We start from the raw sequence: 27,619 nt of genomic DNA, 5'->3' as shown, positions 1-27,619 counted from the left end.
AAAGTCTGTCACTGTTTCCATTGTTTCCCCATCTATTTGCCATGAAGTGATGGGACTAGATGCCATGATCTTAGTTTTCTGAATCTTGAGTTTTAAGCCAACTTTCTCACTCTCCTCTCACTTTCATTAAGAAGTTCTTTAGTTCTTCACTTTCTGCCATAAGTGTGGTATCATCTGCATACCTGAGCTTATTGATATTTCTCCCAGCAATTTTGATTCCAGCTTATGCTTTATCCAGTCTAGCATTTCTAGTGATATATTCGGCATATAAGTTAAATAAGCCAGATGACAATATACAGCCTTGACATACTCCTTTTCCAATTTGGAACCAGTCTGTGGTTCCATGTCCAGTTCTAACTGTTGCTTCTTGACCTGCATACAGATTTCTCAGGCGGCAGGTCAGGTAGTCTGGTATTCCCATCTCTTTCAGAATTTTCCACAGTTTGTTGTGATCCACATAGTCAAGGGCTTTGGCATAGTCAATAAAGCAGAAATAGATGTTTTTCTGGACTCTCATGCTTTTTTGATGATCCAACGGATATTTGGATCTCTGTTTGATCTCTGTTTCCTCTGCCTTTTCTAAATCCAGCTTGAACATCTGGAAGTTCATGGTTCACATACAACTGAAGCCTGACTTGAAGAATTTTGAGCATTACTTTACTAGTGTGTGAGATGAGTGCAATTGTGCGGTAGTTTGAGCATTCTTTGGCATTGCCTTTCTTTGGGATTGGAATGAAAACGGACCTTTTCTAGTCCTGTGGCCACTGGTGAGTTTTCCAAATTTGCTGGTGTATTGAGTGCAGCACTTTCACAGCATCATCTTTTAGGATTTGAAAGAGCTCAACTGGAATTCTATCACCTCCACTAGCTTTGTTCATAGTGATGCTTCCTAAGGCCCACTTGACTTCACATTCCAGGATGTCTGGCTCTAGGTGAGTGATCACACCATGGTGATTATCTGGGCTGTGAAGATCTTTTTTGTATAGTTCTTCTGTGTATTCTTGCCACCTCTTTTTAATAACTTCTGCTTCTGTTAGGTCCACACCATTTCTGTCCTTTATTGTATCCATCTTTGCACAAAAATTTCCTTGGTACCTCTAATTTTCTCAAGGAGATCTCTAGTCTTTTCCATTCTATTGTTTTCCTCTATTTCTTTGCACTGATTACTGAGGAAGGCTTTCCTATCTCTCCTTGCTATTCTTTGGAACTCTGCATTCAAATGGGTATATCTTTCCTTTTCTCCTTTACCTTTCGCTTTTCTCTTCATAGCTATTTGTAAGGCCTCCTCAGACAGCCATTTTGCCTGTTTGCATTTCTTTTTCTTGGGGATGGTCTTGATCACTGCCTCCTGTGGACTCTAAAAGTTTTGTTGAGGGTGGATCTCATTAAAAAATTGGTAGATCCCACGATACTGGATGCTTGGGGCTGGTGCACTGGTACGACTCAGAGGGATGGTATGGGGAGGGAGGAGGGAGGAGGGTTCAGGATGGGGAACACATGTATACCTGTGACGGATTCATTTCGATATTTGGCAAAACTAATACAATATTGTAAAGTTTAAAAATAAAATAAAATTAAAAAAAATTGGTAGATCCCAATTTTTTTAAAAAGTGAGTGTACCTCACACTAGCAATCAAAGACATGCATATAAAAATGATCACCTGTCATATTAGTGAGGGTTTAAAAATGCTAGTGAGAGTTCCCTGAGGTAGGCTCTCTCATTTACTGCTGGCTGCAGTATAACTTGGCAGGCATAATCATTTTGAAAAACGGTTTGGAAATATGCATCAAAGGGTCTTAAAAATGTTCATGCCCTTTGATGTAATAATTTTACTTGTAGGAAACTGTTCTCTTGCAGTAATAACTAATATAAATATGTTTATTATTTAGAAGACCAAAAGTTAGAAATCTTCCCAATGTTTCATAAGAGGAGGGAAGGGTAATAGATGTTGATACACAGGACAAAACAACAAAAATGAAGTTTTAGTGACAAGAAAAAACTGCTCACAATGTAATAAGTGGAAAAAAGAGGGTAAACTGTGTGAGAGGTGACTAGACACAGTATTATCACATCACATAAAAACTTAAAAAAGGTGAAGGAAATACATAAAAATGTTACCCAGGGTTGTTTCTGGGTAATTAGCTTATGGATAGTTTAAATAAAATAAGATACAAACATATCCCCTTTTTAATGCTTTCTAAATTTCTGACAAGGAGCTCAAGTTACTTTCCCAATCAGGGAAAAAACAAATGTATATATAAAATTTAAAAACAAAAATGTGATCTAAGTTTTCATGAAAAAAAAATGATATTTATCATAAAATATATTTTTGAATGTATCTTCTTACTCTTTAGTCTTTGGAAACATAAACATCTAAGGTAGAATGGAGAGTGACTAAAAATTAGACTATTCTAGAAATACTGGAAGTTATTGGATTGATTTTATTTAAGGTATGGTTAAGGCAAACATAAACTTCTTCAGTAAACCTTTCATTCTAACTTAAAAGAGATAGGTATAACTGAGGCAGGGGTAATGTAAGAGGAAGCGTAACATTTTTTATTTTGAAGTTAACATATGGCCTTAGGTACCCAAGAAGCAGAATCAGCCCCCTGTGGGACACTGTGGGTGGGTCATTCTCTTCAGGAGAGTGGTTTAGGAGAGACACAAATGGAATGGCAAGCAGGGAGGGGAGGGGTGGGGGTCTGCCCTGGCAGCCAGGTCAGTCAAGCCCACCCTGGCTTTCAGTGGGTTGGCAGATGGCACAGCCAGATTGTCCCACCAGCCTAGAGCTACTAACTAAAACAATTACATTCAGGAAGAGAAAAATTCATGCTACAATCAGATTCCTAATGTTAGCAGGGAATGGTGAGGGTAACGCTCTAATTGGTTTAAGTTGTGAACAGAAAACTGTAATGAGGAATAGACAGAGAAAGGTGCAAACTGGTTTTTATGGAGACACAAGCCACGGACACTGAAAAAAATCAAATTTATGCCCCACCACTCTGTTCCCCTCGCAGCCTTGCCATTTGATTCCCCTTGAGAGGTGTTTGTTTTTTTTTTTTTTTAAACTTTCACTTATATATTTTCTTTAAACCAGACAAAAGCAAATTTGGGGTACTTGGGCCCAATCTAGAAAACAGACATGGTTTTGGTGGGTCTGTGCTGTATTTAAAACCTAACAACAGAACTTGTATGAGTTGCCTACAAAAGTTAAAAGTTAGGAGATTTGGCATAAAACACAGGATTTGCACTTTTAAAAGAAAGTCAAATTTAGCGACTTTAATAAGTAAGCTGTTATTGTCACATGGCAACAAGTAACTGGAGAAGAATGACTGATGCCCCTCTGAGATGGCACCAATTTGCCACAGTCCTCACTCGGCCCTTTTGCTCATTTGGATTTCCTTTCCTCGTCCCTGTATGCATTCCTGAGGTTTTCCAGTGTATGATTCCCCGAACTGGTTTGCCAGCCCTGAGTTGCCTAGGATAAAAAGCTTCCACTGCTACAAAAACTAGATTCAAAGCAACATTTCCTTTAAGTAACTCTGATAAAGATAGACCTGATGAAGAACTCTTAAACAAGCTCAAAGAAATGCAGGGAGAGCAAAAAGACAGAGATGGCCTTCTGGAAGTCAGAGTCGCTCTATGGGAAACTCTCCGTTCTCGAAGACAGCTAGAATGGAGGTCCTGCAAAGACTGGGCACCCTATGGGAAACTCTCAGCCTAGTGTTTGAAGCTTAGTAGGAGGTTAATAAATGTTTGTTTCTGTCTTCCTAAGAGCAGATGCAGAGCACAGCAAGGAGGAAATGGAGCCAGAACAGTATAATGCAACGCACAAAAGCACAGCATGCCAAGAGAGAAGGAGAGAGGGGGTAATTGTAGCCTAGAGAGCAGTAGCAGCAACAGAACAAGCCTAGAGAAGTTAGAATGACAAAGCCAGGTACTATAATAACCGGGGACTTCATAACCACAGCATGATCCTGATAGATCTTTGCTAGTCACACATCTATATGGTAAGTAGGAGCATAGAGTGGATAGATGAAGACTACATTAATTAGGCAGAGAAATTCAGACAGAAATTCACACCAAGACACTAGTGATGAGAAAGCATTCAACCCTTTAGTGAAGGATTTTTGGTTAAAACTAGTAATACACACACACATGTTACAGAGGATATGTAAAATATGCAGGATAGCTGTGTGCAGTTGAAGAATTTTTATACTTAGGTGAAGTAAGTTGTTTAAAATTTTTTTGTGTGTTTTATTTACCAGTGGTGTGGCTTAAGTTACTTTGAGACAATTTAATTCTAAAGCCCCAATTAAAAAAAAAATTAGTCACTAACTGAAGTAAAATTTCCTGCAGATCATGTCACTGTAGCAATAACCTATCAGAGAATGTTAGACAAAGGGTACTGAATAGCGCAATGGAAGGTTATTTTAACTGTGATGAAATTTTTTTTTCCCTAGTCCTTTGCTTAGGGTCATAGCCAACCAGTCAGTGTTTATACATAGTGTTTGCAATATGTATTTAAATATTTAACAATCTTGAGAGGCAGTGACTGACAATAATATGCAGTGTCCAGTATGAGTGCTTAATAAATGGTAAAATACTGCATGATGAGAAACAGTAGTCAGTAAATCTATTATACTCTAAAATATTTCAAAGCCTAGTAACTATTTAGAAACGCATAAAAAAGCAAACATAATGTGTTGGCTAAATTATGATAATAAAGGAAACTTTATAGTCACTAAAAAGTTTACTCAAATACTTTTCTTTTAAATTGCTTAGGGGATTGAGAGAAGGTATGGGAAAGGGGAGAGAGTATGGATTAAAAAAAAAACCACACACACACAACTTTTTTTTGAACCACGTGGAAGTCTGCTGACGACAGACCGGGTTGCTACATCCTGCAGAATGGAGGGGTGCTCCAAGCGCCTTCAAAACTCCCTCTAATCCAGTACCAACTGGCAGAGCCTCCAAATTTCTAGACTTCTTCAAGCTTTAAAGGACTGGGTTTTGGAAGAGGAGGCTCCAGGTGCGCGTGTGGAACACCTCCGAATGTGTGCCGCAACACGGTGACACCGGGAAAGCAAATGCTCCCATATCCGGACAGCAGGTTCTTTATTTACAGCTAGCTCACCCGAGGAAACTAAGTTAGGCTTGGGAACCTAAACCGCCGTGCTTCCGGGGATCCTGCGCAGCCTTCGACCGCTGGAGAACTCGGCGACCAGGGCTGAGGTGCCCGCGCTGTTAAGTTTGGGGACGGAAGCGAGAGAGGAAAAAAAAAAAATAGAGCTGCTCCTTTAAGAACTTCCTTTCCCTTTTACTCTATGTTTACATAACACGGGGGCGAGCCGCCGCTGGGCCCGAGGGGGCGGGGAGGGGACCTGGGCGGCCCCACGCGCCAGGGGAGGGGGCGCCGGGTGGGCGGAGGGCCGCGGCCTTCTCGCGGAGGGCGGGGCGGCTCCCACCTGCCCGCGCGCGGGCGGGGCGGCTCTGCGGTCCGGCCCCCGCCCCTCCCCCGCCCGCTGCCCCCGCCCCTCCCTGGCTCGCTCGCTCCCTCCTTTCCTCCCTCCCTCGGGGCTTCGGCGGCGGCTGCGGCGGCGGCGGCTGCGGCGCTTCGCGCGGTGGGTCTCCCTGCTGCCCGGTCCCATTTGTTGCCGAGTGTCCAGCTCGGGGCAGCGGCGGCGCTCGGAGCTCTAGAGAGCCCGGCAGGGCAGCCACGCAGCCACGACGGAGCAGCCGCGGGACTGGCCGCCCCGCGCCCCCTTCGCCGCCGTGCCCTTCCCCGGCGCGCTCACTCCCTTCTCGGGATGGGATTGTAGCGGCGGCGCGGACTCAGCGGGGATCGCGGCGGAGGCGGCGGCGGCGGCGGCGGCCGAGCAGGGCTCCATGTTTTCCCCCGGCCCGGAGGAGCACTGTGCCCCCAATAAGGAGCCCGTGAAATACGGGGAGCTGGTGGTACTGGGGTGAGTCCGGGGATCCCCGATCAGGGGAGCTTGGGGGCGGACAGCAAGCGCTCCGGGCTGGGTGGCCGCCGCGCACCCACATCCCGGAGCAGGGCCATCGGGGTGTTTTGGGGGTTCTCTGGCCATCGGTAGGGCGCTTGGGCCGGTAGGAGCGTCTCGGAGGGCTGGGACGGCGGGGGTGGGGGTGGGATGCCCCCATTCGCGCGCGCGGGTCGCTGCGGCGAGCACAGGGATGCGCTATCCGCCCCGAGGACGGTGGCGAGGGAAGTGGCGGAGCGCGATCAGCCCGGGGCGAAGGCAGCGGCGGGGACTGGGGCGACCTCGGAGCCCCGCGGGGTGTAGCGTTCGGGGACTAAGTCCTTGGCATTACTGCGGGGGCAGAGGCTCGACTTCCCCGCGTGCCCCGGGCCGGGTGTCGGGGATAGGGACCAGGGTTGAAGCACAGCCGTCGTGGGCACCTCGCGGTGTCCGAGGACTACCCTGCCACCTTGGCGAAACTGAGAGGCCCCCAGGGTCCCTCTGCTCCCGCTTACTGTGAGCCCGGGGCCCGGAACTCCAGGCGCGGCACCGGCGGCTCGGCGCTGCGGGCAGTGGGATCCGAGCGAGGGGCGTCCGCGGGCAGCGCCTTGCATATTGTTATGGTGACCGCCGCGGCAGCCGCAGCCGGAGGGCAGTGAACTGTCTGCGACCCGGGCGGCCGGGCCGGCCCTCGGCTCTCTCCGCCGGGAGTGTCGTGGAGCGGGCACGAAAGCCGCTGCGCCCGCCCGGGCTCCGGGGCGCGCGGGGCTGCATCCTCTCTGTCCTTCGGTCCTGGGATTCGGCCTCGCAGATGTCCTCCCAGCGGCGGGGAGCTCGCCAGCCTCGCCTGCCTCTGCTCCCTCTCGGCTTGTGAAAACCACATTCTGAAGATAGTAATTATCTACAATCTTTAAACGGCAGCAATTAGGGACTTCATCTACTTCCTGAGTTTCCTTGTGACATTTCTATTGTTTACACTTAATAAGCCTAGAGAGAGGCTTCGCTGGGATTAAAGCAGGATAAAGTGGGCAGTGAAAGGGAAGCGGAATGGGGTGGGGGGAGTGCGGTAAATTCGGGAGAAGGAGCAACTTGGGTTTAGCCTTGGAGGAGAAAAGAGAAAGGATTATTTTTTCCTTTAGATCTGTCACTGTCGGAAACCCGCGCTTTTGTCCTCCTCTCTTGAAAGACTTGTGTTCTGAAAATTATGGGTGCTGAAACGTAGGCTTAGCACACATGTGAAGAGTCATGGGTATGGAAGAACTCAGGGCACTCTGAAAAATGTGTTTTGATAACTGAATACCTTGAAGTAAGTGCCGACTTAAAGATAATTTTAAAGCGACGAATTTTTAAGAGAAGCTTCCAGACGCAGCCCAGCTCAAAGTTGTCCAGTTTGGCGTAGTTTGTAGTTACATTGTTAGGTGGAGTATCATTGGAACGCTCATTTACCTATTTGGAAGCTGTTTCAGACAAGCATTTTTCTCACCTGCATCTAATTGCATTAAAAGACAAACATCAAGATTCAGTGGAAGGAGAGAGGACTGGCAGGCAAAAAGCTAGAGTTTAGCTTTGTCTTATGTAACCTCAGCCCAGCCTAATTTTGTGCAGTTTGGTTTTGTTTGTGTGGCTGGCTTCAAAGTATGTTTAACATTGTGAACCTGACACGAAAGATTAACTTAGGCCAGGACTTTATTTCATTATTTCCTTTTGAGGAAATAGTCGTTGAGATGTTTCATGAAAGCAGGGTGTGAGTGGGTCTGGAGAGGGTTTGTGTTCATAGCTGGAAGTGCAGGACATTCCAAAGCCCCGAAAAGGATTTTTACCCTGAATTGTCCTCCAATCAGGCTTATACTAAAGCAGGCTATGTAAATACGTTGCCAGTTGCATGTGCTCTGTTATTTACAAATGTTTTTCCAGGGGACACTTAGTATGATGGAATTAAGTGTTAGTTGCTCAGTCCTGCCGGACTCTTTGCAACCCCATGGACTGCAGCCCACCAGGCTCCTGTGTCCATGAGATTTTCCAGGCAAGGATACTGGAGTGGGTTGCCATTTCCTTCTCCAGCGGATCTTCCCAACCCAGGGATCAAACCCGGGTCTCCTGCACTGCAGGCAGATTCTTTACAAACTGAGCTACAAGGGAAGTCCATGACGGAATCACACTTCTGTTAATATTTTAGGCCACTCAGCAGTTGATGTGCACCTCCTGTGTGCCAGCACTGTTTAGGCATGGAGGATCCAGAAGAGCACAGGGAGCTATTTCACTGTGGTGTGGAGTGGCAGATATAAACAGAAGGAAACATGTAAACAAATGAATAATAAATGGCAGTTTCGGGTGCCACCAAGTTCTCAACAGAAACGGGTTAGCTTAGGAGACATCTGCAATAGGTAGGTCTTGCCTTCTTTAGCTGGGAAGGCAGGGAAGGTTTCTCTGAGGAGGTGAAAGGTGAGTTGAGACCAGGCTCTGAGAAGATGCTAAGTTTGGTTTTTCAATACTTAAGAAGAATTGGGGCCATTTTCTATTTTTGAGAGTAGTTCTCTGACTCTCTAACAATATTGAACACACTGAAGAATGTAGGGAAATAGTGAAAAGGTAGGTAGACTCTAAGGCAACCCGTATTAATCATTATCCTACCCTTAGGACTTGAGGTAGTGCCCTCCCTCTTAAATCACCAGTGATGATCAAATAAAAATTATTATCAGCGTTGCATGTCTGATCATCTATAACATAATGTCAGAATTTCTAGATTTTTTTATTGATGAAATTAATCTTGAAATCTAAAAATGCCCCATATTAGTATTCATAAAAAGCTTTTTGCTTATAAAATACAGTGCATTTTTCATTAAAAAAAAAAAAAACTGTTGTGTGATTGCTCTTTTTTTTTCTCTTCTAAATTTTGTAGTAAAATGTTGCTAAGAAATCCTGGAATGCAGATTGAGGAGCTATATATGTATATGTCTATATTCATATGCAAATACTTTGCGTCTTTTCATGTATTACACAATGTTAAGAGAATCCCAGTTAGGATTTTTGTAGGGTCATCATTTTCTTAGCAGCTTGGTAGAATTTAATTTTTTCATGATTCCAGCCAGTGAATGCATCAGAGCCACAACTTTTTGCTGTGTCCATTACGTAATGAAATGTAGAGAAATGATGATCTACCTCTCAGGTCTTTTTTGCTGTTCATTTTAAACCTGGCTAAAATGTTAAACTTGGGGAAGTGTGTCAGGATTTGAGAGGTAGTTCGATGTAGTTTGTTGGTAAGAGTATGAACCAGCATTCAGGAGACCTGGACTGAATTTCTCCTTTCTTGCCCACTGGCTTTGTGGTAGTGGCTTAGTCCTTCACTCTCTGGCTTCCCAGTTGGCCCAGTGGTAAAGAATCCTCCTGCCAATGCAGGAGATGCTGCAGAGGCTGTTTGCGTCAGGAAGATCCCCTGGAGTAGGAAACCTGCTCCAGTATTCTTACCCGGAAAGTTCCACGGACAGAGGAGCCTGGTGGGCTACACAAGGAATCGGACATGACCGAGTACATGCACCCAACCCTCACTTTCTTCCTGTTTCTTTAGCAATAATGAAATATGGTTGGATTGGGTAGTTGTCAAGAACCTTTCTGGTTTATACCCTGTAATGCTGGTCAGTGGCTCAAATGTGGGAAACATAGTTAACATAATCTCAGTAATTCAGCATGCATTGATTTTGTGTATTCCTTTCGGGGAGAAATATCAATAACCTCAGATATGCAGATGATACCACCCTTGTGGCAGAAAGTGAAGAGGAGCTAAAAAGCCTCTTGAGGAAAGTGAAAGAGGAGAATGAAAAAGTTGGCTTAAAGCTCAACATTCAGAAAACTAAGAGCATGGCATCTGGTCCCATCACTTCATGGGAAATAGAGGGGGAAACAGTGGAAACAGTGTCAGACTTCATTTTGGGGGGCTCCAAAATCACGGCAGATTGTGATTGCAGCCATGAAATTAAAAGACACTTGCTCCTTGGAAGGAAAGTTATGACCAACCTAGACAGCATATTGAAAAGCCGAGACATTACTTTGCCAAGAAAGGTCCATCTAGTCAAGGCTATGGTTTTTCCAGTGGTTGTATATGGATGCGAGAGTTGGACTGTGAAGAAAGCTGAGCGCCGAAGAATTGATGCTTTTAACTGTGGTGTTGGAGAAGGCTCTTGAGAGTCCCTTGGACTGCAAGGAGATCCAACCAGTCCATTCTAAAGGAGATCTGTCCTGGGTATTCATTGGAAAGACTGATGCTAAAGCTGAAACTCCAATACTTTGGCCACCTCATGCGAAGAGTTGACTCATTGGAAAAGACCCTGATGCTGGGAGGGATTGGGGGCAGGAGGAGAAGGGGACGACAGAGGATGAGATGGCTGGATGGCATCACTGACTCGATGGACGTGAGTCTGAGTGAACTCCAGGAGTTGGTGATGGACAGGGAGGCCTGGCATGCTGCAATTTGTGGGGTCGCAAAGAGTCGGACACGACTGAGCGACTGAACTGGTGGTGCTAGAATTTGAATGGGAACTGTGGTTTAATAGTGGAAAAGATAGATGCTGTGATTACTTTTTTGGAAGTTGGTGTGTGCAAAATAGCCATTTTTAAAAGTTGTAATGGTATACATATATCTGACACATTGGTGTTAGATTGTACATGAAGGTGTTCAAAATTTGATAAGACTTTCTGTTCCAGGTTTTAGGAGGGCAGTGATGTTTCAAAATTAAGCTCAGTAGGCTAAAATAACCAGCACAAGGAAGAGATAATCTGATGATGAAATTTGAGAACTGAAAGGGCCCTAAAAGGCCATGGTACATACTTCGCTCTTTAATTTTACCAATGAGGAACACGAGACTCCCAGAAGGAAGGAGGTTTGTTCAAGTTCATAGTTAAGCTGGATCACTGCACTGCCAGGTCACAGGTTCCCCACTTCAGGGCAGATTCCAGCAGTGCTATCAGTTCCCCAAAGCTGCAGGTTTTTTGTAACTTGCATGAGGGAAGTTGAATCTCTTTCTGGATTCAATTTGAAGCATGCAGCTCTCTCGCTGACTAATGGCCCATCATGATTTTTGGAAACATATTGCTTTACTCTTAGTTCCCCTCACCTCACTGCTGAATGGATAATGTCTTTTGCAAAGCTTTCTTTTTCATTTGATGCTTCACAAAATGTATTTTTATTGGATCTCTCAACCAAAGGTTTTTTGTTTTTTTTTTTTTAATTTAATTTAATTTTTTTAACCTAGAGTTCACAGATGGAATCCAGGGAGCCCTTGAACTAGGATGGTGGGAAAATATATCTTTGCTTTTACTGGATTCAAACTGAGATTTAATATGTTACTCCATTATGTGTATAGGCAATAAATAGACCTGCTGCTGGATTTGCTATTTAATGCATTAATCCAGAAATGCATATGTTATTGTATCACAACTTATCTTTGATAACCAAGTATGATTGACTTCATTTTTAAGCCTTTGTATTGTATTTTATACGTGTAAAATTATTTTTCTGCAAAGGGCTCAGTATACTTTAAAGACTGCCAGAAGGATCCTTTGCACACAAAAAAATGTTAAGAATTTCTGCAGATATGACTCAAAAATAACATGTTGTGGTTGAAACTGCTCGAGATCTACAAAAGGCTGAAGGTCAGGGGGTACATGTGGTTTTCCCTTTGGATTGTGCAGCATTTTATCAGGTAAGACAAAGAGGGCTGTTGCTGGGAGAGTTTATGGTCTTTATTTTTCGAAACAAGCAGCTCCAATTTCTAGATGCCAGTTTTGTCTTAACCTTGGCACTGTGCCTTGGCCCCCCCTCCTTGGTAGTAATAAGAAACCTTAAAATACATCCTAACACTTTTCCTTTTCTTGTCCTCCTCTCTAATTTGGGCCCAAACATCAAACACTAGTATCCTTTATAGACGGAAAGGTCTTTGAACTTAAAAACAAAGCAAAACAAAACAAACTCGTTGCTATCTCTCAGCATTTGGAGTGATCTGAAGAGCACAGATCTGTTTGTGTGGATGGAGTGTCTACTTCTGTAGGCTATAAAGGGTTGTGATGCGACTGGCTTTGGGTTGCTATATTTTCCTTTACTAACTTTAGCCTTGTTTGGAGTATGTGGCTGTCTGTGTGGTTTCTTGTCTGGGTCTCTCAGATTTATTTGTTTCTCTCTTTAACACACCAAGCCTGAAACCTTCATTAGGACTTTTCATTTTCAGTTGTATTTCATCAGGTGATCCATATTTGGGGATGCTTTAGGTAAACAAAAGCAAAACCAGCTTGCTTCAGGGTTTAGTAACTTTGCATGTATGCATGCTAAGTCGCTTCAGTCCTGTCTGATTCTGTGTGACCCTATGGACTGCAGCCTGCCAGACTCCTCTGTCTATGAGATTCTCCAGGCAAGAATACTGAAGTGAGTTGCCATGCCCCTTTCCAGGGAATCTTTCCAACCCAGGGATCAAACCCACATCTCTTAAGTCTCCTGCATTGGCAGTTGGATTCTTTACCACTAGCGTCACCTGGGAAGCCCTCCAGCAGCTTTACCAAAACATATCAGTAAAACTGGCAAAAGGATGAAACATGTATACAGAAAAGACCAAAAAACCGAAAACATGCTAGTTGCCATCTTTGAAGGATACCATCCTTGTCATGTTGAGGTAGTCGTTTTGTGTCTGCTATGCAGGAATCGGAGAAGGCAATGGCAACCCACTCCAGTACTCTTGCCTGGAAAATCCAGTGGACAGAGGAGCCTGGTAGTCGCTCAGTCGCTGCAGTCCATGGGGTCGCTAAGAGTCAGACACGACTGAGCAACTTCACTTTCACTTTTCACTTTCATGCATTGGAGAAGGAAATGGCAACCCACTCCAGTGTTCTTGCCTGGAGAATCCCAGGGACGGGGGAGCCTGGTGGGCTGCCGTCTGTGGGGTCGCACAGAATCGGATACGACTGAAGCTACTTAGCAGCAGCATGCAGGAATCAGCAACATGGAGACATGGATTGGCTTTGGAATGGAGACAATAGCCCTTGATGGAGCTCGTTGGTATGGGAGTAAAATAACTGAACAGGAATTTCTAACATCATCTGATTTAACTAAGGGTTTCTCCTAGGATGAGCAGAATCTATTTTATAAGAAGAAAATGGAAGGTAAGAATGATTCCGTTAACGGTTCTTATTGAGCTTACTGTTACCTTCATCTTCTGGAGAATAAAAATAAGGAGAGCAAAAAGTGCTTCATAGTTCTTCGCTTTGTCTAAATCAGCTGTTCTCAACCACTGTCTCAGCCACCTTACATGTGATGATCAGTTTTGAGGTATGTGGCCAGTAATTTATGACATGTAATAAAGTGTGGATCTTTCAAATGATTCCAAGATGTCTCGGTAATACTGTGACTTTACCCACTTGCATTCTGCTGTGTTCTCCCAAGTGGGAGAGAAAGAGGTGGGGTTACATCAGGCAAGCCAGGAATTTATTCATTCAACAAATATTTAATGGGATTGTACTCTTCCAGGCACGGGGGATATAGCTAGGCAAGGCAGACACGTGAGTTACTGTCTTATTCTTGTCACAACCCTTTAGGGAACGGCTATTACAAATATTCAGTTCATTTATTTATTCCACCAATATTTGAGCATCTGCTACATGTTGGATGCTGTCCTTGGCACTAAGGGATGCAGTGAACAAGACAGGTATCATCTCTGCTGCCATGGAGCCTACATAGAAAGCAGTGTAGAGCATAGGCTGTGATGGGGGAGCAGGATGGGTCACCTAACCCTGTGCTGGGACAAGAAGAGGCTAGCCAGGCGGAGGTTAGAGGGAACACTTGCTCTAGCAGGACGGCCCACGGTATTCTAAGATCCAAAGATGAGTGTACATGCTCCTTTGAGGAATGGAGAAAAGTCCCAGATGGCTGGAAGAAAGTGGTTGAAATGAATCATGTGGGCCAGGAGGGTGGGAGGGCAAGCCCGGCAGGATTTGGGACATTATCCTACGGGCCTGGGAGACTGTAGCTGAACTGTCAGCTCAGAAACTGGTAGCAGAGAAAGCACTTCCGCAGAGTGGGCTGCAGCAGTGGCGGGTGGAAGGAGAAGCTCAGGTCGAGGCGTGTGGGAGCCAGGATCTGATTCCTGTCCCTCAAGACGTCCAGTCACACCACTGTCCCGGGTTGTGAGTGGGCTGCCACTCGTTCACTGACTCAGAAATACTGACCGAGGAGCAGCACTGCCCTGGGCACTGGGCTGCATACAGTAGGAGTGAGGTAGACAGCCCTGCAGGGAGCTCACCTTTCAGTGCAAGAGGTGGGCGGTACAGACAAGCAGCACCTTGGTAGATACAGCTTTAATTCAGAGAGGGCCCCGGGAAATCTGACACAGGACACGGGGCAAGAGAGTGCTTGGGTGGCAGGGCAGGGGGGACTAGTTGGTCAAGTGGAAGGGATAAGGTAGTGGGGCCCTGGAAGATACAAAAATCAGGGGAAGCATTTCTCAGAAAGGAATTCTGTATCCTCTGAGAGCTCCCAACCTTTTCCAGTTTTTTCTTTACTTTCAATCCTGTCTAAGCCGCGCTGGGTGGGTTCCACTCTTATGGGCCATAGGATTCTGAGTAGTCTATAAGTGTCACATGCTCAGGGTGGTAATTGCATTCTCTAGGGCTCCTTGACGGAGAAGGCAATGGCACCCCACTCCAGTACTCTTGCCTGGAAAATCCCACGGGCAGAGGAGCCTGGTAGGCTGCAGTCCATGGGGTTGTGAAGAGTTGGACATGACTGAGCGACTTCACTTTCACTTTTCCCTTTCATGCATTGGAGAAGGAAATGGCAACCCACTCCAGTGTTCTTGCCTGGAGAATCCCAGGGACGGCGGAGCCTGGTGGGCTGCCCGTCTATGGGGTCGCACAGAGTCGGACACGACTGAAGCAACTTAGCAGCAGCAGCAGGGCTCCTTGAGAGGATTTACTCTTCCCTCCTAGAGGACAGGCTTCCTCCCTTAGGGTACGGGGTACACCTTTTCAGGTGCACAGGAGGTGGGATTTCTCCGGCACACTGCAGCGCCCTGCTCAACTCAGCCTCATCTCTGGGGCTCAGGGACTGTTTTCCTCGCTTGGGAAGGAACGCGGATTCCCGAACACAGCTGCAGTTTTGTAAACAGCCTTCCCCACCTGAAAGGTCCAAGTTAAAGGCTTCCTGCAATACTAAACATGTACTTTACTGACATCAGATACTCCTGTTTCAACTTTTGTTTGTTTTTCTTTTTGTCAGTCACCTAACAGTCATTTTGTCACCTGCAGAACGTTCTGCCTTGAAGGGAAGCAGGCCATCTGTTCCCGTTCCACCAGCTGCCGGAGCTGCACTGCGGTGCACAGGGGTGGTGCCGAAAGGCTGCGGTCATTATTGCTGGCTAACGATGGCTGGGGTGCAAGCCTCCTCCTGGATGACAGACCTAATAAGTATGCATTGGGGGTATTTTCAGCAGCAGATTTAAGACTACTGCAAGTCATTCTTGATTGAGGTTTTATGTCCAGCCATCTGCATAATGCTTTTCACTTGCAAACACTTAACTCCATTCATACCCGGCTTTTTTGCTTTGTGTTTAGGATAAGAATCTCTAGCCTTGTGCTTCCATTCTAATTAGTACTGGTTTAGCAGAATCCAACCCAATCGGGCGGTTGTGTATTTGGCTTCCAGGCTGTTGGTATGGAATGGCTGTTTACTATTTCCAAGCACCTTCCAGGCGCCTTCAAAGCCCGCCTCCCCCCACGTCCTTCAGTCTGTACCTGGCCTGCTTGTGCCTCCTGCTACAGGGTTGTGGGGCCTCTCTCTGTCTTCAGAACTTGTGATGGGTGACAAGGAGGGGTTTCTGGAGCGCTTGATTGATAAACTGATTACCTTGAGGAAATCTGGCCCTTTTTGCGCAAGGACCACAAACACAAAGAATTGTGCTTCTTGCCAGATCCCCAGAAACTTACAGACTGGGTCCTTGCTGTGGTATGTGAGACTGCATTAGAGTTTGGGTGCTTTTATTACAACATGCTCTCGGATAGAATGCAGAATGGAGGCTGTCGTTTTGCTCCATAGCTATTTGTCTAAGGTATGCAGGAGAGCTACTGGAGAGAACAGAGGACTGTACTGTGTATGCTTCTCAACAGGGTTTTTGCATTCTTGAACTATTTCCACATAATAAGCATTCAGTTGTTTGACTCTGTAAACCATTCAGTGAAAGAACTGTATTTAAAGGCTGTGTGTTGAGGTGGACATTACCAGACTCTCCCAGTAGGACTTGCAAACCCATGTTTTCCCCCAAGTATCTTCAAATCAGGCCTGCGTGCTGGACCTCTCTGAGGTGGTGACTCCCCTCCCCCTGCATCTGGGCTGGTTTTGTGATTTGCTTTGAACCATCTTTGTGATGGAGGTCTGTGACTTTTGGATGCTGGCTTAAGGGGTGTTCTATCTTCCGTTTTTGTTCTCTATACTAATTTGCCAGGCTGCTATATAATAAAACACCACAGGCTGGGTGGCTTAAACAGCAGAAGCTTGCTCATAGTTTTGCAAGCTGAAGTCCGAGATAAGGTGTCAGCAGGTTGGGTTTCTCCCGAGGCCTCCCTCCTTGGCTTGCAGATGACTGTCTCTTGCTGTGTCCTCATGTGACTTTTTCTTGTGTAGGTGCCCATTCTTGGTGGCCCTGCCCCTCATATAAGGACACCAGTCATGTTGGATTAGCGCCCACTATGTGACCTAACTTAACTTTGATTTTAATATCTTTAAAGGGGCTTCCCCAGTGCCTCAGTGGTAAAAAATCTGCTTGCAATGCAGGAGACATGGGTTCGATCCCTGGGTTGGGAAGATCCCCTGGAGAAGGGAATGGCAACCCATTCCAGTATTCTTGCCCAGAGAATCCCATGGACAGCAGAGCCTGGTGGACTCCAGTCCAGGGTCACAAAAAGTTGGACATGAGTGAAGCAACTTAGCACTCATGCACACACCTCTTTAAAGACCTTGTCTCCTAATACATTCATGTTCTGAAGTGTACTGAGGCTGAGGACTTCAACATATAAATTCAGTCTACAGCACCTTCTTAAAAGGCAGTTACCATGTAAAGAAGTCTTGACTGCCCTGCTGGAGAGGGTGGCTCTGGCAGGATTACAAAAGGAGAGAGGCCTGGCCAGCCCCCAGCCACTCCAACCACTCTGCTGAGGCAACTGACCTTGAGTAAAGCCATCTTGGCTCCTTGGGCCCATCAAGCTGCCCAGGCCACACCACATGGAGCAAAGATGAGCAATTTCCTTCTCATTCTGCCAAATCAATGAGTTTCAAGTGCTGGTTGTCCTTAGAAGCTGTTGTGTTTGGGGGTGGTTTGTTACATAGCAGTAGACAACTGAGACACCGCAGTATTACACTGGCGTGTGATTCAGTTGTCACATCTGACAGACTAATGGGAATTTATTCACTGAGTTTTTGTTTCTTTCAGGTTATTGATTATTTTAATAAGCACAATTTCAGCCTTTTAGATGAGTTATTCCAAACATTAAGTACCGTATAGCCTGAAAAGCTTAGCTAACAAAAGCATTTGTGGAATAAGTTTATTATGTGTAAGTCATCTGTGAGTCTCTCTGCGTTCATTAATCTCCGTAATCAATATTATCTCCTGAAATTCTTTGAGAGCAGGCAGTTGAAGAATGACCCAGCAGAGCTGAAAACCATGCTTCTGGAAGATTGGAGCATAAGCAGCTTTAACCCCAGGACAGCTAGTGGATGATGGACTTTTCAGCTTTTAAAAGCCACCCAAATGAAATAACAGAGCTAACAGAGATTTGAGGAGGTGGGAAGGTCATCTGTACTAGCATCCTACAGGTACAGGGCAATGAAGAGCTCATTTGTGTGAGTTGTACCTGTGACTGTCCGTGGTAGGAAAGAAGTATAGTTCCTGGGTCTCCTTTTCCCCATGGGTTGTGTGCTGGCTTGGGGGCAAGCAACGTCAGAAGGTGGCCTGGTATGGTGCAGTGTGGGCTGGGCTAGTGTTCTCCCTTCAGAAGCAGACAGTATGACAGCCGAACTGCTAGCCGTGAACACAGTCCTCAGGATGGAGAGAAAGAACTACAGACTCTGCAAGTGACTGCCTTCCAAGTGAGCAAGCAGCTTGACATAAAAAGAGGAAAAAGGATTCCTGTAGTAGCTGAAATGAATGGAATATCTTAAAATTCCCCCAAATTCTGTTTAAAAAGTTTTAACATTTGTCATTTGTAATCAGAAGTACTGATGCATATAAAATGAAAACTTTTGCATTTAAAATTTATCAACTAAGTGTAAAAGAAGTTTAAACAAATGCTCAAATGGTATATTATGTAGCTTTTATAATTTTGTAGATTGTAAAGCTTAAAACTACACTAAAGGGACTTCCCTAATGGTCCAGTGGTTAAGGATCTGCCCCATGTAGGGGCCATGGGTTCAATCCCTGGTAGGGGAACGAAGATCCCACATATAGCCAAGCAACTAAGCCTAAGCACCACAACTAGAGAATCTGTGGACTGCAACGAAAGAGTCTGCATGAAGCAAGGAAGACCCCTAATGCCACAGCTCGGACCTGACGCGGCCAAATAAATACTAAAAAAAGAAGAAAAAACTATACTAAAACTACACTAAAACCTATACAAATGTATAGGTAGGTATATTTTATTGCACATGTATGGATATATTTTATTGCACATGTATGGATATATTGGGAGAAGGCAATGGCAACCCACTCCAGTACTCTTGCCTGGGAAATCCCTGGACTGAGGAGCCCGGTAGGCTACAGTCCATGAGGTCGCTAAGAGTTGCACACGACTGAGCGACTTCACTTTCACTTTTCACTCTCATGCACTGGAGAAGGAAATAGCAACCCACTCCAGTGTTCTTGCCTGGAGAATCCCAGGGACAGGGGAGCCTGGTGGGCTGCCGTCTATGGGGTCGCACAGAGTCGGACACGACTGACGCGACTTAGCAGCAGCATGGATGTATTGAATTAAATGTGGAATTCACTGTACATACTAGAAATCGGGCAGTATCTAAGCGTATGCAGTAAACATTACCCACTCAGTTTGTGTGAGGTGATGCTGTTGTGGTTGCTGTTTTGGCGATGCTGATGATCTGATGTTTAGGAACCCACATAAGGGAATGCCCTCCAGGGGCCTACAATCTAAGGGCAAGACAGATAACTAAGCAACAAACTATCCATGGTGTCGGGGAGAGATGGATGGAGGGAGCTGTTATTTCAGATGTGCTGCGTGCCAGATTCTTTTGTTTTTCTTAATCAGTCCCAGGAGTTAGATTGTGTTATTTGGAAAGTGAGGCTTCTGTTCAGGTAACTCACCTTATCAGTGGCAGAGCATGACTGGAAGGTAGGTTTGTATTACTGTGAAGCCTGATTCTCTCCACAGGGTGAAGGTTAAAGGCATGTGAATTGCTGGGAAACTGGGGAAAAAATCCTGGAAAAGGCAGCTTTTGAGCAGGGTTTTGAAAGTTGGCCTGGATTTTTATAAAGCAGTAATAGTAACGGTGTGGGGTTTAGAAACCTTGAAGGATTTGGCTGGAGATTGAAGTCCTTGGGGAAGGAAATAGAGTTGGAGCATCATCAGTTGGTTGGCATCTTCTCACGCTGGGGATACAGCGGGTGATAACAGAGTGGTCCCTGCCTTCTTGGAGCTTATCATACATCAGGAAAGAGGGACTTTGAGCAAACGAAGCCTGGGCAGGTGAAATATCTCTTCTTTTGCCATTGTCTGTGATGACCTAGGCTCACGTGTGTTTTTTGTTTACAGCTTGGAAAGGGGGCTTCAAGCCCTTCTCCTCTCTGCATTTGCCTGGATTCTCACGTCCCTGTGTATTGATGTTTTTCCTTTTCTGTCTCTTGATCTTCCTGTTAGTATTGATTAAGGGGAAGACTGTCCCCACTCCCTCCATTGCCTCCCTGATGGTCCTCAGCACAACTTGTTACAGCAGCAGCACTGGTTTAGCTAATCTGAGAAGCACAGGGCCACGAGTAGGCCAGGAAAGGTGTGGTGCCTTTTAATTGCTTATTCTAAGTGTGTTAACTTTAGACCAGATGCCAATTAAGACTTTGATGAAACTATTGACTTAGACCCTTCTGGAAGCTGGTGTGGCTTTATGCTGTTCAGTTTCAACCTTCCTGTGAGGGCAGTTAAGCCTTTTCTGTTACAGATGTGAGGTGCACATGACCCAGGATTTCTAAAAAAAAAATATCCTTAACAAATAGACATCCTAAGATATCAGATGGTAAAATACTGAAGGACAAATATAGCCTCTTCATAAGCAATGTTAGATGTTGTATGGGTGAAAAGCAGACACTTGGACGCTCTGCAGGGAAGTAATTAAATCAGGAGGTTCTGATAATGTAATAAACTACAAAAGGGCGAAACTTGAGTGGTTTACACACTAGAATGCCCTTCGATTGAATTATTGTCTTACAATAGTTGTCTGCCCAGGTACTACTGTTTTAAATATTTAACAATAGCACAACTCATGTTTTCCCCAGAGGGGAGAGAAAAGACACAAATCTTCATCACCTTAATAATTTGTGTGCCCTCCTTCTACCCACCACCTTTACCTCCCATGACTGTCAAAGCTCCTGTTTTGGGTTTACGAGTTGAGAAATCGCATCCCTGAAGATTAAGCATACAGCTTCCATGTTGGATAAGAAATAGCACTGCTCCTCTGAGTATGCTGGGAAAGTGCAGCCAGGGTGGTGAGCCTGCTGGCTTCTTGAACTCCGAGGGGATCCTCTGGAGGAGGAGGAGTTCTCCCCTTCACCCTATCTTCAGGGGTGGCTGGGTGGAGTGGCTTTTCTTTCTGTAGGGAGCATGGGAGCCTGCCTTCTCTCAGCTGCTGTACCATCTACTGACTGCAGGAGGTAGCACTCCAGGTCCCTTGCACAGTGTGAGATGCCTGTTCAGTTCAGTTTCAGTTCAGTCGCGTCCGACTCTTTGCGACCCCATGATGCCTGTTAGGGAGCCCCAATCCCTGCCGCCAGCCAGGTGCTGAGTTTCCTGGGCCCTCAGAGGAGGTGATGTCACCACCTCCATTGGAGAAATGGGGAAGCAGAGATGCCTGGAGATTGAGCTTCACCTAGGATCCTGTACAGTTATTAACAGTAAAGGATTGGAAGCTCAGGAATTTGAATCTGGGTCTCAGATTGCCCATATTGGGCTTCTCAAAACCTGTACATCTTATGTCTTTAAATCTGAAGGGTGGAATGCTTCATGTTTGGCATTAGATTCTGAAGTTGTGATTATGACAGTAGAAAGGCGGGCGATTCCCCTCTGGACTAGCCAGGCTGGGGTACACAATGGTATGGGCAACAGCTCCGCAGGGAGCCGGCCCCTCCTCACAGAGTGACGGCTTGTCCTCTTATACTTCCCTTTGTGTTCCTCTCCTTCAGGGCCCTGAAAGGGTCAGAGGATGCCTGCCCCTGTTTTTCCTGTTGCCTCTGTTCAGATTAGATTCAGACAATAGAGCTTGCCCTCCCTCAGGAGATAGGTTCTCCTGTGGCCCTTTACTCTCAGCTGAAATGCATCTTTCTCTGATCTAATTGGGTTTTTAAAAAATCCGCTTGACTACTCACCATGTTAGTTTACCATAAATCACATACTCTTCGATTTTGCTTGTGTACTTATTTCACCCCAATTTCTCCCAGGGTTAAACCAGTTTTAAGTTTGTGTCCGATTCTTGTAACTTTTAGAGGTTAACACTAATCATTAATACTAATCATTTAGCTTTTCTCCACTGATAAATTCATAAATGGATTTTTTTTTTGAGGCAGACCATTTATATTCAGGTAATATGGAATTAGTTTTAAAAAGCTGTATGTTGAAAAGATGTATAGAGAATATTAATGACAGTTTTGGAAGAAGGAAGACAAATCATCCATGATGCTAATGTTATTTTCACTTTTTGCACATTCACTTGTAATATTGTCTCTGTACAAAAACATTTTATGTACTTCATTTTATACATGGTTTATGGGCTGTTTTTTGAAGTGTTAGTTAACTGACCCTGATTTTAAGAGAATTTAATTAATGTTAGACATTTAACGTAAGCCAAATGTATATACATTTTTAAAAACAATAGATATTGATTAATAGATTATCTAACACAAATTCTGCTTTTTGTTTTTTGAGGGGGGTTTGCAGAATCAGAATTGCCATGTGATTTCTAAGGTCTCTGTTCTAACAGGATATGTGGGAGGAGAATTATTCAGGGTTATTCTAGCCACTGTTTGAAGACTTTAAAAAAATCTCTGAAAAGTTAGTGTGTATGCTAAAGGCATGATTTCTGAAAATACATTTGTTAGGTTCTTAGAGAAAAGGACCCTTTGAAGAATACTGAATTCTACACGAGAAACATCCAGTCAAGCCCAAGATAACGTACTTCTTTGCCTTGCGGCCTACTCTCTGAGCCCCATTTTGGCCCCCCCGCCCCCGGCCCGCCCCGTTATGTGTTCATGGAGAAGGAAATGGCAGCCCACTCCAGTGTTCTTGCATGGAGAATTTCATGGACAGAGGAGCCTGGCGGGCTACAGTCCCATCGGATTGCAAAGTCAGACACAACTGAGTGACTAACACTAACTTCTAACTAACTATATGTTCATAGAAGTTTCTTTCTGCTCTTTTCTCAATTGCTTTCACACACATGGTTCTCTCTCCTTGCTGCATCCTGCTCACCTGCTAAGATTGAACTCAGCTGTTATCTCCAGCAAGAGGCCCTTCCTGACTCCTCCTCCCTTTTCCTGCAGGCTAGAGCAGTTATTTCTCTAGAGCTCTCTGTGCCTTGTAAACGTCCTTCCTTATGGATCCTGGACAGGGTAGGGCTGGGGCTGCCTTTTCTGCACTCCGTCCCAGCGTTGTGCTACAACCTGGCACTTGTGGATCAGTCAAGGGTATGGGTGAGAAAGTGTGGCTCTGGAAATGTGAGCTTTTAATGTGGATGGTCTCTTCCCCCATTTCTTCGCTCCCTGATCTGGCTTTTAAGAATGATTATTTACTTTTCAGTAGGTATTTCATGCATTTCTGTTTCTTTAATTAGCTTCCTTAAAGTATTCTCCTGTTTGCATCTTCCAAGGTAAATTGAAGAGTTCTTCAGTACATGAACATGGTGAACACTCGTTAGCAATTGTTTAGCCCTGAAATGATGGTGGATTTAAAATTTTCCTTTTACACTTAAAGATAAGGGGTTAAAGTGACTGAGGACAGAGATGTGGTCTGAAGCTGACAGGAATTTCAGCTTTCAGCTTTAAATGTAGTATTAAAAATCTCCTGAGAAAAGTCAACAGATCCAAACACATTTCGATGGTGATAAATCTTTTTTTTACTTAAAATTAGTTGCTCTGGTTTCTTATCTTTCCACTCTGAAGTCACAGATAAGTATTCTTTCCATTATTTCTTTACTGATATTTATCACAGCTGGTTTTTGTGTTTGCATGCTGGTTGGGTTTGTGTATTTTCTCAGTCTTTATCTGCTCCGTTCCAACTCCTTTCTTTTGATTTTTAGAGAGCTTTATACTTATAACATATGTATAGTGTTTGCTGTTCAGCCAATTTCCCAATGTGTTCTTTTTTTCATGTCCCTACAAACATCCTTGCTGTTTGTTGACTTTTCCTCCATTCTGCCACGTTGAGTACAGCTCGTTATATATTTGAAGCAAGACAGCTGGGGTGCTCTGGAAATCAACTTGAGTTTATTTTTTCATTCCTTTTCTTTGTTTATTTAAAAAAAAAATCATTATCACAAGGAACTGGCAATCTTGTCATTAAACTCTGTTTCTTTTGCTGGGGAGAGTTGTGTTTAGCAGGGGGTACAAGCCATCTTTCCTCCCTGGTTTTCTTTTATTCTGCCCCTGTCTCACTCCAGTTTCCCACCCTGCCTGCTGTTTAGAAGTTAGAATTCTCCAATGAATATTTGTTTCCTTTCACCATTCCAACTGCAGTTCTTAGCAGGACCATAATAGATAATGAAATGTCAAAAATTCAGGTTATTCATGAGATTTATAACAAATAAAAAGGGAAATGTGATATTTTTAAAAAATTACCTACCCATTGGAGAGCAGCTTGGTGGTATACATTATTATTATTATCTGTATTAAGAACCTCCTTTGTGGTACCTCTGCAACCCCTAAGCTATATTCTAAGTATCAAACATACACAAGCCAGGCTCTGTGAGCAGTGTGCTGACTCATGGCTTACCAGCAAGGAGAAAGGAAATGGTCTGCTGCTCAGCGTGTGCACAGATCTTTGGCAGTAAGCTGCAGTCCGTATGATTTGTGACTTGTGGTTCTATAAAGTGGCTTAATGAATTTGTTCATTTAGTTTTGATTGGGTTAGAACAAGAGACTGTATTATGGTATTTGGCTGATTATTTTTGCCTTGTTGATTTCCTTTCTGTTGTATTATTTGGCACCTGCTCTCAATAAAACTATGATCTAAAAATTGCACGTGTTTTCTCAGAATGAGAAATGATGTTTAGAGATGGTAGCTCGGTGGTTTTTGGTGAAATGCTGGTTGATGAGTCAGTTGATTACTGAAGATCTGTTTCAAGTGCAGTTTCTCCAAGAGTTGACATTTTTGGCTTTGTGTTATAAATATATTAGCTATACATGGTCACTATTATTAAGTTGAAAACAGCCTTTATTTTTCTGATAGGATATATTTCAAAAGCTGGAACTCTTGTCAGTTCTGTACCAGAAGTAACTGGGTTAAAAAACGACTAACAATATGCTGCATTTTCTGCTTATTAAGTAATTTTAACCGTGTAACCTCAGTCTTATACAGTACAGAGCTAGTGAAATAGAATGCTTCAGGAGTGGCATACTTAAGGACCACTGAAGTTTTGCATTAACTGATGATTAAGCAGAAGTCCCTGTAGAGGAAATTTTTAAAAAGTGATATCTAACTGACATGTATAACATAGTCGTTTCTGTTGTACAACAGGATGATTTAATATTTGTATATATTGTGAAATGATCACCATGGTAAATCTATATGTTCATCACTATACATAGTTACATTTTTTTTCTTGTGATGACATTTAAGATTTGTAGAAGATGAAAAAAAACACTCCAGTTCATGATGATGCTATTCCAAATCTAATATGAGTCTGCTTGAGTCTGTCTTTGATGAGTTAGGCTTGCCTTGTTGACCCTTCTTAACATTAGCAATCATTGAATACACTGTAAATTTAAAAGGCAGAAAACTGGAACTCAAGGGTATCCTCTGCAGTGCTTCTCAAACATTTTGTAAGTTAGATTTTTAAAATAAAAATAATGTTAAAGGTAACTGAGCTCTCTATAAGACCGACTATAGGGACGGCATTTCTCTTGGCCAAGGGCTTCATTGGTGCCCTTACGTTCTGCATATTTGGGTTTTCCAGCATCTCCCAGGAGGTGGGGTGGAGTGTTGAGGTCCTCAGCTTCTTTGATCAGAGCCCTTAGGTTCTGGATTTAGATCGTGTGGCAACAAAATAAACACATTTGCTTCTGTAGAGCATATAATTTAGAAGCATCACTGCTAACTGCCGGATTATATTTTTAACCTTTTACACTGGTGGTTTCACTTAATCTTTTGGGTTGTTGAAGATGAGATTAAATCTGGGTTTCAACTGAGGAGGACTGGGACCAGCAAGGAAAGCTCAAGCTATCATATGTGATAGATCATTCTCCAGGGCTGTTCAGTTAGAGGGATGCCTTTTGTTGAAACAAGAATAAAAATAATAATTGAGTACTCCAGCTCACTGACCTTGGTGATTGTGACATCCTCTGATGTAATTTATTGAGTGCCAAGTGTTTTTAATTGATGGATAAAGCATGGAATTTGTATGGGATGCCTGCCAGTGGTCTCACTCTGAAGTTGAATGTCTTTCTTGTACTCTTTCTTTTTCTCTTCCCTTTCCTCCCCTCCTCCCCCTCTTTTCATAGGTGTGCGCTCTGAGATCATTCCTTTCCAGGGAGACTTTGGCGGTTTGCCTTTGGCAGCTTCCTCTGGGAGTCTCCTGTGAAGAGCCCGCCGATGTAGTCAGTCTGTGTTCCAGCTCCCCCTTGAAAAGCCGTCTTGCGCTTCCCTACCCTGTGAATAAAGATGATGATGGTTTTGTGGGGCTGGTCCTACATCTGCTGGGAAGGTTTGGTTGGGTGATAACAAAGTGAATTTCCCCCACCTAGTGAAAACTAATTTTCATCTACTACTTACTGCAGAGGAGATGGGGGCATCAAGTTTACAGCCAGGAGCCTAAGATGGGGTCTGTAACCTCTTCCAGAAGGTGATTTATGGCTTTCATTAGCCTAAGAATCCCACCGTAACTTTTCTTTCCTTGGGAGAGGCTGTTGATTGTGCCTAATAAGATGGTTTTCTCAGATGAAATTTGAGAAATTTCTTTTTAGTCATTGGATTGAGTAATAAGAGAAAAAAGAGCAGTTTGAGCTGTGTAAACAAGTAATTGCTTTGTATCTGGATTAATGTGGAGGAAAAGAATGAAAACCTAAGCTGCCTGAAGCTTAGGGAACCATTGGATCCTGTTCTGTGGCCAAGATAGCACACTTTTCCCCAGGCCCCGTCTCCTTGTCACCTCCAGAATATTGTGATCTGAGCGTGTTAGGATTGATTCTTCCGCTGAAGATGATGTACATGTGTAGAAAAGATGGTTTTGTGCTTGTTTACCTTCTCGGGGTATTTAGCAGGATTGTTTGTGTGTGAGAAACCGCTACTAACCTTCCTGTGTGATCTTTAACTTTACCATCAGTTGTTTAAAAATCTCGGTTATCCGTGTGATCAGATTTGAGGCTGGTGGTTTGGGTTTAAGATCTTAAACTGTTCCAAGTTTAAGTTGCCAAGATGCTTTATTTAGGGAAGTAAACAGATTCATCTTTGTAGAAGAGTTCAGAAACCTGTTAGAGGGATGATTGGATTATTCTTGTAGCAATGTTACGCGATTGCAGACATTTCAATTTGAAGTGAGGGCCAGCTGATCTGCTCTGGGCTGCAGTTCCTCTCTGACCATCACTTCCTTACCTCTCTGGATTCTGGGGGGCCCCAGGATGTTTACTTCCTTTGGGCAGTGTCCGCTGGGGGAGGGTGCTCCCTGAGCTCTGCTCTATGCTCTCAAGGCTTCCAATGGATACCGCCTGCCACTGTCACCCAGCAGCCTGTGTGTGTTTTGTGCTCATCAGAGCATCACAATGCTCAGAAAACTGCTTTCTCCATGAACTGGCTGTTTTTGTTTAGAGTAGTCATTTTCATGAGTAGGTAAAAGTAAGTTCAGGAGCGTTCTTTGAAAATTGTACATGTAGTTAGCAAAAACTGCTGAAACCCCAAACAAACTGTATTTTACACAAAGCATCTTCTGTTCAGAGTTTTAGTTCTACCGTGGAATTAGCAAAGCATCTTTCAGAATTTGAACTTATCTTCTCTTTGAAATTCCCTAGAACTTTTAAATCAAATCAAAATACAGGTGGTTCTGAGGGTTTTTTTTGTTTGTTTGTTTTGCCTTTCAAAGATTGAAAAATATTCATGAATTATTGTCTACAGAAAAAGACGGAAACGGCAACTATTTTACAGAAATACTGTGTAATAGGGTGTTTACAAATTTGAATTTGTAAAGTTC

At 44.1% G+C, this 27,619-nt stretch overlaps 1 protein-coding gene across 6 annotated transcripts in view; it reads left to right on the top strand.

Annotated features, from left to right (window-relative positions):
* The first annotated feature begins 5,416 nt into the window (after positions 1–5,416).
* PELI2 (pellino E3 ubiquitin protein ligase family member 2) overlaps positions 5,417–27,619 on the top strand; it is a 199,797-nt gene continuing 177,594 nt past the window's right edge. The window contains exon 1 of one of the 6 annotated variants that reach the window (XM_086320541.1): positions 5,417–5,967. In XM_086320541.1, the coding sequence (XP_086176667.1) occupies positions 5,891–5,967 (77 nt within the window). In that variant the 5' untranslated portion in view covers positions 5,417–5,890. Of the gene's footprint in view, positions 5,968–15,310; positions 15,427–22,730; positions 22,938–27,619 lie in introns of those variants that run through there. The other 5 variants (XM_086320545.1, XM_086320546.1, XM_086320544.1 and 2 more) reach the window with 5 other exon arrangements.

Source organism: Bos grunniens, chromosome 10 (genome assembly GCF_055505025.1).
Source record: "Bos grunniens cultivar Pamir isolate PY7600 chromosome 10, Bosgru_T2T1.0, whole genome shotgun sequence".
NCBI lineage: Eukaryota > Metazoa > Chordata > Mammalia > Artiodactyla > Bovidae > Bos > Bos grunniens.
This window is presented reverse-complemented; position numbering and strand designations above follow the sequence as displayed.